We start from the raw sequence: 12,646 nt of genomic DNA on the forward strand, positions 1-12,646 counted from the left end.
GGATGTCGGTGACCCCTTTTTTTCTGGAGAATTGAAAATTTGGGGATTTAAAGGGGCGGTCCTTACTTCTGCATCGGAGGCAACGGTGGTGATGAAATGATAACCCCTTACACCTGGTGTGACACGAGCCCGCTCAGTGAGTGTGTGGGGGTCCCAACGTCACATTTGATGCGTAAGTGAAGATCCCCTAACTGCCCCTTTAAATTCCTACACCAATAAAATTCAACTACACGTGGAGATTATTCAGGAGATCTGACGCCCGCTCTGCCTCTGCTGCCCATGTGACCACAAACACCAAGCCCCTCCCCCCCCCAAAAAAGTGTCCCCTACTCTAAGCCAGTGCTGTTCTCTCTGATCACTCCCTGAACTACAAATCCCGACATGCCTCAGCTTCCGGTATTTGGCACGAGCGGAAGTTGCAGCCACACTGACCAATCAGACGTCAGCTTTAATACATGCCATTACGTTCCAGAAACATCAAAACTGATTGGTTCTTTCTTTCATGTTGTTACGTCACGCATCTAGCCCCCGCCTACGTCCTGGGGCGTGTTCAAATCGTCACTTCCGCCCCTCTCTTTTCCTCTTGGAAACCCCGTGGCCCAGCGCGAGTCTCTTTCTAGTCCGGCAGGCCAAGATGGCGGACGCTAAGGTGAGGGGCTCCGGCCCGGCGGCTACTTTCCGGCTCTTATATAATCGCCGCACGGTAACCGTACACGGCGGAGGGGTTAGCGGAGCTCTATGGCCGGTCCGGGCGCCTGTGGTGAGGACTCGCGTGCGGCTGCTGAGGTCGCGGCCTCATCTGGGAGTCCAGGCCGGTGTGCAGAGACCTCGATACAGGGCCCTCAGTGACTGGAGCTTGTGCTTTCCGGCCTTGTCGTGATGACTAGTGCCGTATTGCGAGCCGGCAGCAAACCTGCTCTGTGAGCGGCTCCTCCACGCTGTCGGTCAGCTGCTCGTGGCTGTCACATGTGCTGCACAGGCTCACTCACTGTTAGCAGCCATTTTTGCCTCTATAGCGCTCTCATAAAGGGATGTTCACCACAGTTGGCCATAGGGAGGGGAGAACTAGGAGTAATGTTATACTGAGCCCGTGATCGCTGCTCGTTCAGACAGATGAGGATGACGCGTATGTAATTTTGGGAAGGTCGCCTTCCTTTGGTTTCCAAAAAGTAAAAAAAAATTCTCATATTTTGTTACTACTAATAAGTAACTTATTAAATGTTTTTGGCAGCTCTGAGGTTCTTAAATTTATTGATTTTTGCATCGGTCCTATGGTTACCGGCCGCCGCAGCAGCGGTAGTCGACCATGTGCAGCGCCTGCACAGTTGACTCTCGGTCCTGGCCTGAGTGCTCTCCTGCGATGCTGCAGAGACAGACCTACCTGCCACAGATCCGGCCGGGGGCACGACTATGCCACTGGTCCAGAGTGCCAGTCAAGCAGGAGCAGAGGAGCGCAGCACTCGTGTAGATGAGGACACAACTCTTTAAGAGTTAATTTCCAGGAGTCTTAAGGAAAAGAAATGTGCTAAAATAAGACTCTGTTGTAAGAGTATTAGATGGGGATGGGTAGTAACTACGTCAGGCCCAATAGGTTACCTTAGCAGGTGACTTGTGTTCTCCTAGTTGAATAGACCGGTGGTCAAGTGCACACTAGTCCTGCTCCATTCAGCTTTTACAGGACAGATTCAAAGAGATTCCTGGAGGGAGTATTCAAAAGATCACTTTTAAAAGAGCTACTAGGCAGATTATTTTGATTGTGGAAGATGATGGGAGGATGATGGTGACGGTGGTCTCATGTGGGGAAACTATTTCCTTTTATGATGTGCCGCTGTCAAAGAATGCTGGGAGTTGTTTTCCAGCTGGTGATACTACAAGTCCCAGTTTGCTCAGAGCTACATGTTGGGAGTCAGAGCTTGACATCCACTGGTCTAATACTGTCGGAAACAGGTGGTCTATCCACATCATAATTGTGTTTTTCCCCCCATTAATGTGAAATCAGATGTTAATGCTTCCTCTAAACCCTGATACACTGATGTGACTTCTTTATGCTACTTCAGGCCAAGAAGCTGCCTCAAAACCTGCTCCAAGGGGGTCTCCCCGGCTTCTACAAGAAATTGGGAGGAGAGTTCAAATCTTCCAGCCAGGTAATGATCAGGCACCTCTCAGGGGTCAGGAAAAGTGCTCTTCATAAGGATGGCTGGGGATTCTTGAGGGGTAATTGGTTTCTGTTCATTTTTTTTTTTTTTTTTTTATCTAGTTACCCTGTATTTTGGATCTTCGTCCATGTAACTACAGAGATAATTAAATTTTTCTATTGATTGGGGAGAGAAAGGGATTATTTTTTACACTGGCCAGGTATCTGCCATCTGAGACGTGCGCACCACTTTTCAGTGCGCTCAGCAGTTTTGTATCATCGTGGAGGTGGTTTGTGGATGTTACCGTCCTTGGCACATAGAAATCGATTTCAGCCTTGTCGTTGATGAACTTCGTGTTTTGAGTTTCACTGCAATGAAACTATTTTACATGCACTACCATCTGAGACGGCTGCTGGGCGCTGCGATATGATGATGTTGACCGCTGCTGCCTGTTTGACACATGTGTTTTTGTGCAGGTTCTGGCCATCGATGGCAGAGGACATATCCTTGGTCGTCTCGCCGCTATTGTGGCTAAACAGTTGTTGCTTGGTAAGTGTGAAAGTTCTTCCACTGAATATTATAAATGGTCGTTGATGAGCACAAAGTTTCTCATACGAGTTTAATCGACCATGAGATCACTTTACATGCACTACCATCTGAGACCGAGACATTAACTTGATCCTTAATGGACTATTCCCAAAAAATATTAATTTACTCTATATCCAAAGGATATGATGTAACTTACTAATTGCTGGGATCCTCCAAGCGATCCTAAGAATGGGGCTCTGACACTTGGAGCAGAGGTGCCTATGAAGTTGTAGTCTATGGGACTTTCTGAGAAAGCACTCAACTACTTCTGCCAGTCCCATACGCAATAAAGGAGAGGTCGAGCATGGACACCTCCGCTCCATTCATGATGGGGGTTTCAGAGCCCAGTTCTCAGGATCACAGAGGTTCTCCTAGCCTATGGTCAACTTGGATTTGGGAATATCCCTTTATGGAAATCCTGTTCATGAATATCTAATACTGAAATGTTTTGGATCCTCAGGACGCAAAGTGGTGGTTGTAAGATGTGAAGGCATCAACATTTCCGGCAACTTCTACCGCAACAAACGTAAGTGTTCTCAGTTTGGTCACTTTACCCATAAAGTAAACTATTCCAGTAATTTCCATAGGGAGCTGGATATTCGCTCTTAAGGAAGTGTTCACACAGGGCATATACAGCGATGCATTACAGATGCAACTTTGTGGTTGAGATTTTTTAGAAATGTCATCCACAAGCTGCAGAAAATAGTTTTAACTGGAATTGATCTACGTCCCCAGTTTGATATTAGCAGAATGTGACTTTATGCAGTGGATGTCACTGCTGATTGCAATGCAAAAGTATTTTACACATATTCTGATGCGCAGCAGAGAAGCCATGTGCACAGGACCTAGGGGCTAACTTCATATGTTGCTCATTTGTTGTAGATGTTTTCACTTCGTAGTGGGGATTTTGTTGCAGAGCAGATTTGGTGCAGGTTTCACCCTTTTTAGCGCAAGAGGTGAAGTCTGCACAAAGATCTAACTTTGCATTTTTTATATATATATATATATATATATATATATATATATATATATATATATATATATATATATATATACAGTGCCTACAAGTAGTATTCAACCCCCTGCAGATTTAGCAGGTTTGATAAGATGCAAATAAGTTAGAGCCTTCAAACTTCAAACAAGAGCAGGATTTATTAACAGATGCATAAATCTTAAAAAACAAAAAATTATGTGGCTCAGTTAAATTTTAATAAATTTTAAACATAAAAGTGTGGGTCAATTATTATTCCAGCCCTAGGTTTAATATTTTGTGGAATAACCCTTGTTTGCAATTACAGCTAATAATCGTCTTTTATAAGACCTGATTAGGCCGGCACAGGTCTCTGGAGTTATCTTGGCCCACTCCTCCATGCAGATCTTCTCCAAGTTATCTAGGTTCTTTAGGTGTCTCATGTGGACTTTAATCTTGAGCTCCTTCCACAAGTTTTCAATTGGGTTAAGGTCAGGAGACTGACTAGGCTACTGCAACACCTTGATTTTTTCCCTCTCGAACCAGGCCTTGGTTTTCTTGGCTGTGTGCTTTGGGTCGTTGTCTTGTTGGAAGATGAAATGACGACCCATCTTAAGATTCTTGATGGAGGAGCGGAGGTTCTTGGCCAAAATCTCCAGGTAGGCCGTGCTATCCATCTTCCCATGGATGCGGACCAGATGGCTAGGCCCCTTGGCTGAGAAACAGCCCCACAGCATGATGCTGCCACCACCATGCTTGACTGTAGGGATGGTATTCTTGGGGTTGTATGCAGTGCCATCCAGTCTCCAAACGTCACGTGTGTGGTTGGCACCAAAGATCTCGATCTTGGTCTCATCTGACCAGAGAACCTTGAACCAGTCTGTCTCCGAGTCCTCCAAGTGATCATGAGCAAACTGTAGACGAGCCTTGACATGATGCTTTGAAAGTAAAGGTACCTTACGGGCTCGTCTGGAATGGAGATCATTGCGGTGGAGTACGTTACTTATGGTATTGACTGAAACCAATGTCCCCACTGCCATGAGATCTTCCCGGAGCTCCTTCCTTGTTGTCCTTGGGTTAGCCTTGACTCTTCGGACAAGCCTGGCCTCGGCACGGGAGGAAACTTTCAAAGGCTGTCCAGGCCATGGAAGGCTAACAGTAGTTCCATAAGCCTTCCACTTCCGGATGATGCTCGCAACAGTGGAGACAGGTAGGCCCAACTTCTTGGAAAGGGTTTTGTACCCCTTGCCAGCCCTGTGACCCTCCACGATCTTGTCTCTGATGGCCTTGGAATTCTCCTTTGTCTTTCCCATGTTGACCATGTATGAGTGCTGTTCACAAGTTTGGGGAGGGTCTTAAATAGTCAGAAAAGGCTGGAAAAAGAGATAATTAATCCAAACATGTGAAGCTCATTGTTCTTTGTGCCTGAAATACTTCCTAATACTTTAGGGGAACCAAACAGAATTCTGGTGGTTTGAGGGGTTGAATAATAAATGACCCTCTGAATAAACTTTTCACAATTTAAAAAAAAATTAAACAAAGAAATAACATTCTTTTTTGCTGCAGTGCATTTCACACTTCCAGGCTGATCTACAGTCCAAATGTCACAATGCCAAGTTAATTCCGAATGTGTAAACCTGCTAAATCTGCAGGGGGTTGAATACTACTTGTAGGCACTGTATATATATGCAATGTGTAGATGAGTTACTCGGCTGCTGCTGTTTCTCTTCTACACAATGTATTGCCGTGAGCTTGGTCCTAACTATTGGGTATCCCTTGCTCAGACATCAGTGTATTATCACCCTCAGTGCTTACATGAAACCTTTTCTTTCTCCAATAGTTAAGTACCTTGCTTTCCTTCGCAAACGCATGAACACAAACCCTTCCCGTGGGCCGTACCACTTCAGAGCACCCAGCCGCATCTTCTGGAGGACTGTAAGAGGTAACACTTGCCTAATTGCCAGAACTTGAATCCTTTTTTTTTTTTTTTTTTTTTTTTTTGGTGCAATCTGTTTTCAGAAACTTGATGTCACTGCACTCTGAAAATTTGACATGTGAGACGTTCTGTGTTGAGACCCAATGCAAATGGCTAAAATGAAGAAGCTGAAGCGCCTGGCCCAATCCTTAACTCCTGACACTAGAAGGGGGGGATCCTCAGACTGTATGATTATGTAGGATTAGTTTCAGCCTTGTCGTTGATGAATTTTGTGTTTTGAGTTTCACTGCAATGAAACTATTTTACATGCACTACCATCTGAGACGGCTGACCAATGCAGTAACTGTGCCAACCAATACGGCCATGTGAGGCCAAAGCAGGATTAGCAAGTGTTTCGGCAGCACAATTGCCTCTATTGGAGTAGAGCAACGCTTGGCCGAGCCCTTTTGTATCTTTATTTTATCCAATCCCATGAATCCTTGCAATCAGAATCTTACATGTCTAAAATTTAGACGCGGAGATTCTTTTATTTAGGTATGTGCACACGGTGCGGATTCTGCCGCGGATCCGCAGCGTTCCTGCAGCTGCGCGTCCGCAGCAGATTTAGGTGCGTTGAAAAGTACCATTGTTTTCAATGGTAAACTTGAAAACGCAGTGCACATGCTGCGGATTTTTCTGCGTGGTTTACAATCCGCAGCATGTCAATTCTTTTTTGCAGAAATGCTGCGGTTTCACACCTCGTCCATTATGAGGTGTAAAGCCGCAGGCAAATCCGCAGATAAACCGCAGGACTTTAGTCCTGCGGACTTCACTCCAAAATCCGCAGAGCCAAAAAACTCCGTGTGCACATAGCCTTAGAAGTTGGTCGGCCTTAAATATTCTGACTATTTACTTGGGGCACACAATGGAGCTAGGACACGTTCACACATCTATGAAATTTTTTTTTTTTTTTTACATTCAGGAATGCTCCCACACAAGACCAAGAGAGGACAGGGTGCTTTGGAAAGGCTGAAGGTTTTCGATGGAATTCCACCTCCTTATGACAAGGTGAGTGACCATCTACCAATGCCATCCTGTGGGAAAGCATCTTGGTTTGATAAATTAGTGACTTAATCTGTTTTTCTCTGTCTAGAGGAAGCGTATGGTAGTCCCTGCTGCCCTGAAAATCGTGCGCTTGAAGCCAACAAGGAAGGTATGTGACTTCTGCCATCTGACAATATTATGTATTGGTGTTTTACAATGGGCCACATGTCGTCACTTTAGACTAAACTGCTTTACTGGATCTTCATGTAGTTCGCCTACCTCGGTCGCCTCGCCCATGAAGTTGGCTGGAAGTACCAAGCCGTGACTGCCACTCTCGAAGAGAAGAGGAAGCAAAAGGCCAAGCTGCACTACGACAAAAAGAAGCTGGTCATGGTAAGCAGTAGACTTGCATCATTGCGTTAGCTGTGCAGTTATGTCAGCGCTCTGGGGGTTATGGCTCCGAGCTGCTAAATGCAGTGCTGGAGCTGCGCCTGCTGCGCGGTGTAGTTGCTGAATGCTTTGCTGAATCTGGCATCTGTGCTGCATGCAGTGGTTTATAAAAGGCCTGTTAGCTGAAAGCTCAACAGATTTGTGGAATATTCCAGTTCTCTTTTGGAGCATCCACCAATGATTTACATGCTGGTAATGTCTGGCTGGCACAGGAGGATTAGTTTCAGCCTTGTCATGTTTAAGAATGAAACCAGTTCACATACACGACCATCTGAGATGGCTGACCGATGCAGTAACTGTGCCAACCAGTACGGCCATGTTAATCCTGCTGTGGTCTCGACACAATCTTTTGTAGATGCTTTATTAAAGCATATAATCCCTTTTAGTGGATTTGAGCAGAACTTTACAGGGGTCATCCATTGCTGCTTACTGCTGCAATGAGGTGTGAAGCGCTGGTGATGAGGCCTCCATTTGCCGCTTAACAGGTATTGTGCCTACATCCTTATATTTAAAGTAAAACTATGTTTGGTAAGCGGCAGAATGATGCCTTGTCAGCCATGCCTGCTGATGCAGAAGTGCTGGATGAGCCCATTACGCTGGCTTCATGTAATTGTCGGCTCAAACACGCTGCCATCACTTTGACTGTTCCTGAAAGGCTCTGGGTCCTTGTCGTGTAGGGGCTTTTGAGAATGAGGCTTCAATTCGCCATATAGTTTTATATTGTGATTGTATACAGTTTTTACATCCTTGAATAAAATGCTGTTCCCGTTGCTTACCACAGTACGTGTGTTGATTTCTGTATCTTCAATTTGCAGAAACTGAAGAAGCAGGCAGAGAAAAACGTAGAAACCAAAATCGCAAAGTACACAAATGTCCTGAAGCAGTACGGCGTCCTCGTCTGAATAGTCACAGATTTGGAATAAATATTTGATATTCTGTCACAGGTCTGCAGTGTTCATTTTTACCTAGGTTGGAAGCTGGTTCTATCACAGAGCATGTGTGTAATTCATGGACGTCTGAATGAGCCCTTGGCTGTAATTGCGAGATTGTTAGCGGTACATCATATTCATAGAAGTATTGAGATGCTTTGACGTGTTTATAAAGAGTTGTCTCCCTGCCTTTGATGCAGATTCACATGCAAAGCCTACTACACATGATGGCTGACTTCATCTTCACATGATCACACTGCCACCGTTACGCCCGTGACATGTCAATGGGTTTGCCATGACAGCCAGGGTCTGCTCATGACCCCTGTGTCTGTCAATACGTTCCTCCTGTGAATGCCGGTCCATAGCTGGCGTTCATAGAACGTGCTTTCTACTATGCCTTGCTCATACTCAGGTGATTGCAACTTCAAGTCTCCTAAGGAGACTATTAAATGCAGTTAAAAAAAAAAAAAAAAATGAAAAAAAATAAGTTGGTCGCCTTTTCTTTTGCCCTATTAAAAATAAAACAATGGAAAAAAAAACATTTGTTATTGCTGCATTTGTAAAAGTTCCATCTGTCAATATTTAACATTAACCCCATTGGTACACTGTGTAATGAGTCTCCCGTAAAAAAAAAATAGCTCCCATATGGCTTATTGACGAAAAATAGTTATAACTCTTGGAAGAAGGAAAGGGGTTAAATTCTGGTTTTCATTCAGTCCCTTTGCCCCCAGTGTATTAAAGGGAAGCAATCACCAGGTTTTTGCCATTTAATCTGAGAGCAGCATGATGTAAAGGCACAGACTCTTGATTCCAGTGATGTGTCACTTCCTGGGCTGCTTGTTGTAGTTTATATACAATCAGTTTTATCAGGAGATTATCACTAGAGGACTAGTAAACCTGCAGCCATGTAGTCCTCAATACTCATGAGTTCTGCATAACCCCATCTAACCACTGATTATGTACAGTGTACAGATCTGCCAAGTTGTGGTGTGAGTGGGGTTATACAGAGCTCAGCATTCAGAGCACTGCCAGATCTGCAACAGAGAAAACTGATTGTATGAAAAAGGCAGCAAGAAGCCCAGTAAGTGATGTCGTTGGAATCATGAGTCTCCCGCCCTACATCATGCTGCTCTCAGGGGAGCAAAAATCTTGTGACAGATTCCCATTAAGGGGTATTTAGACTGCCAATATAATTGTGAACAAAGATAACTTGTTTCATGATTGTGTGGTGTAAATATGCCACCGATCACCAGATGAATGAACAAAACAAATCTTTTATGGTGGTTGGAGGTAAATGGCTCACTGATGCCTCTTGATCACTGTGCCCCTGCTGAGAGCTTCATGCCTGAGCAGCTGCCTTCAGCTTTACATCACCAAGCGCAATGCTGAGCGTCTGGCGCAATGCTGAGCGTCTGGTGCAAATCTCCCACCGCTGGACTCTGGAGGATACATGTTCTGTGTAATGACTGTTCACACTTCACTATCTGGCATCTGGATGAGTGCGTTTGATGACTCCAGGAAGATATTGCCCCTCTGAGGTGTAGGAGGATAATGCTATGGGCTGTTATTGGGGGTCGGCCTCTCCCTCTTCGTTCCATTGAAAGGAAATCATAATATATCTGAACAAGACGTTGTGGACAGTTGCAGTTTGTTTCCCTGACTTTGACCAGTGCACAAGGTCCATACAGACATGGAGGGGTAGATCAGATCCCGGACCTCAGCCACATCCAACACCTTTGGGATGAATTAGACTCTAGCTTGTGATCCTGACCTCTTAACATCAGGGTCTGACCTCACAAATGATCTGGATGAGGCGGCAAAAATTCCCACAGACCCCTCAAATCTTGTAGAAATCCTTCCTAGAAGAGCGGGAACTGTTTTATCTGCAGAGGGACTGACTCCATATTAATGTGTATAGATGTAGAATGGGAGATGGGGAAAGCTCCTGGAGGGGGCGCCGTACTTTTATCCATATATTATGTATGTCTTTCTCTACGATTGGAAAGGAGTAGGACTTGCTCGGGAGACTTGTGCACCAGTGATGGATTTAGAGCCTGTAGAAGTGATGATCTATATTTCGAGCACAGGATACGCTAACAAAGTCTCCCAGAGATGGAGCAGGAGTTTCGGTAAATCTTCATGAGTCCCCTGGCAACTAATGCAATAAAATTGAAAGGTTAACAAGAGTGCAGCTCCAGAGGTACAGATTGCTAAACATTTCAGCTGGTACTTTAATGGGCATTAGAAATAAAATATTTAGTATTGGGTTATCGGTGCATTTTTACAGGCAGCGTGGCGTACACATTAAAGGGAATCTGCCAGCAGGTGTTTGCTATTTAATTAGCAGCATAAGGTATGGCAGAGACCCAGATTACAGCAATGTGTCATTTACTAGGCTGCTTGCTGTAGTTTCAATACAATCAGTGTTTTATCAGCAGGAGATGATCTCCCACCTAAACAATTCACCGCTTCCACTCTCTGACCACAACATTCTCTCCTTCACGCTCACAAATCCTCGCCCACCCCAGCTCATTCCTACCTACCACACAGTCAGAAATCTACAAGCTATTAACCCTCAGACACTTTCAGATTCCCTACACATCTGTCCCCAATCTCCTCTTTCCTGTCCTAATCTGGCTGTTCATCACTACAATGACACTCTTAGAAGCACCCTTGACCAAGTAGCTCCCCTCACCCTCAGAACCTCCAAACCGAGTAAAACAGCCCTGGCTCACATCGCAAACTCAACTTCTCCAGCGATGCTCCAGGAGTGCTGAACGCCTATGGAGAAAAACCCGCACACCAGAAGACTTCATACACTTCAAATTTATGTTAAGAACCTATAACGCTGCCCTTCACCTTGCCAAACAGACCTACTTCACCACCCTGATCTCACTAGCCAACAACCCCAAGAAACTTTTTGACACTTTTCACTCCCTCCTCAGGCCAAAAGCACAAGCCCCTATCGCAGACATTTGTGCTGATGACCTGGCCTCCCACTTTACAGAAAAAATAGATAATATCCGTCAAGAAATCTGCTCCCAACCACCAAGTGCTGTGACTCCCATCCCTTCCTGCATCTCCCCTGGCTCACTCTCCACATTTGATCCCATCACAGAAGAAGTCTCCAGACTCCTCTCTTCTCATCCGACTACGTGCACTACCGACCCCATTCCCTCACATCTCCTCCAGTCTCTCCAGTCGTCACAACCCACCTAACTACAATCTTTAATCTCCCTCTCCTCGGGCATTTTCCCATCCTCCTTCAAACACGCCATCGTTACTCCCATTACTTAAGAAACCTGCTCTCGACCCATCCTGCACAAACAACTACAGACCAGTCTTCAATCTCCCCTTCATCTCTAAACTTTTGGAACGCCTAGTTTACTCCCGCCTTACCCGTTACCTCTCCATTCATTCCCTTCTAGACCCTTCACAGTCCGGCTTCCGCCCCCTACATTCGACTGAAACTGCACTCATCAAAGTGACCAATGACCTTCTGACAGCAAAACGTAACGGGACCACTCTCTGCTCATTCTTCTTGACCTATCTGCAGCTTTCGATACTGTTGACCACCATCTCCTACTCTCTAGGCTCCAGTGACTAGGCATTAAGGACACTGCACTCTCCTGGTTCTCTTCCTATCTCTCTGACCGCTCCTTCAGTGTTTTGTTCTTTGGCTCCACGTCATCTCCTCTTCCTCTTGCTGTCGGGGTACCTCAGGGCTCAGTCCTTGGCCCCCTTCTTTTCTCTCTCTACACGGCCCCAATTGGACAGACCATCAGCAGATTTGGCTTTCAGTACCATCTTTATGCTGATGACACACAACTTTACACATCTTCCCCCGACCTTACCCCCGCTGTACTACAGAACGCCAGTGACTGTCTGTCCGCAGTCTCCAATATCATGTCTGCTCTCTATCTGAAACTCAACCTCTCCAAAACTGAACTTCTTCTGCTCCCGCCGTCTACTAACCTCCATAAATCTGACATTTCCCTCTCCGTGGGTGGTACCACAATAACACCCCGGCAGCAGGCGCACTGTCTGGGTGTTATGTTTGACACCAATCTCTCCTTCACATCCCATATACAATCCCTTGCCCGCTCTTGCCGCTTACACCTAAAGAACATCTCTAGAATCCGCCCTTTTCTCACTATGGAAACAACAAAAACCCTCACTGTTGCATTGATCCACTCCCGCCTGGATTACTGCAACGCTCTATTAATTGGCCTGCCCGTCACTCGACTATCCCCTCTCCAGTCCAATGCAGCGGCCAGGATCGTCCATCTGGGTAATCGGTACTCGGACGCGTCCGCTCTTCGCCAGTCCTTACATTGGCTGCCCATTCATTATAGGATCCAATTCAAAGTACTTGTTCTCACCCACAAAGCTCTCCACAGTGCGGCACCCCCTTACATCTCTTCTCTCATTTCTGTCTATCGGCCTAGCCGATCGCTGCAAACGACTTTCGACTAACCTCTGCACTAATCCGTACCTCCCACTCCCGACTCCAAGACTTCTCCCGTGCTGCTCCTATCCTCTGGAATGCTCTACCCCAAGAAATCAGGACTCTCCACAATTTGCATAGTTTTAGGCGCTCCCTCAAAACACACCT

General features: G+C 45.7%; 1 protein-coding gene and 3 non-coding genes across 4 annotated transcripts; all 4 read left to right on the forward strand.

The window, feature by feature from the left end:
- The first annotated feature begins 494 nt into the window (after nt 1–494).
- Nucleotides 495–8,043, forward strand: RPL13A (ribosomal protein L13a). The gene is made up of 9 exons (XM_073569765.1): nt 495–649; nt 2,058–2,144; nt 2,612–2,684; nt 3,184–3,249; nt 5,534–5,635; nt 6,591–6,676; nt 6,762–6,821; nt 6,923–7,045; nt 7,918–8,043. Exons 1-9 carry the CDS (start codon nt 503–505, stop codon nt 8,002–8,004), a joined length of 831 nt encoding a protein of 276 aa, XP_073425866.1. The 5' UTR covers nt 495–502; the 3' UTR covers nt 8,005–8,043.
- LOC141084853 (small nucleolar RNA Z195/SNORD33/SNORD32 family) lies at nt 2,470–2,545 on the forward strand. Its single transcript, XR_012231140.1, has one exon. It is a non-coding gene; the product is annotated as a small nucleolar RNA Z195/SNORD33/SNORD32 family (small nucleolar RNA).
- LOC141084851 (small nucleolar RNA Z195/SNORD33/SNORD32 family) lies at nt 2,719–2,801 on the forward strand. Its single transcript, XR_012231138.1, has one exon. It is a non-coding gene; the product is annotated as a small nucleolar RNA Z195/SNORD33/SNORD32 family (small nucleolar RNA).
- LOC141084852 (small nucleolar RNA Z195/SNORD33/SNORD32 family) lies at nt 5,882–5,957 on the forward strand. The gene has a single exon (XR_012231139.1). It is a non-coding gene; the product is annotated as a small nucleolar RNA Z195/SNORD33/SNORD32 family (small nucleolar RNA).
- Nucleotides 8,044–12,646: the final 4,603 nt, after the last annotated feature.

This window comes from Dendrobates tinctorius, unplaced genomic scaffold, assembly GCF_039654945.1.
Source record: "Dendrobates tinctorius isolate UK_male_01 unplaced genomic scaffold, ASM3965494v1 ptg000027l, whole genome shotgun sequence".
Classification (NCBI taxonomy): Eukaryota; Metazoa; Chordata; class Amphibia; order Anura; family Dendrobatidae; genus Dendrobates; species Dendrobates tinctorius.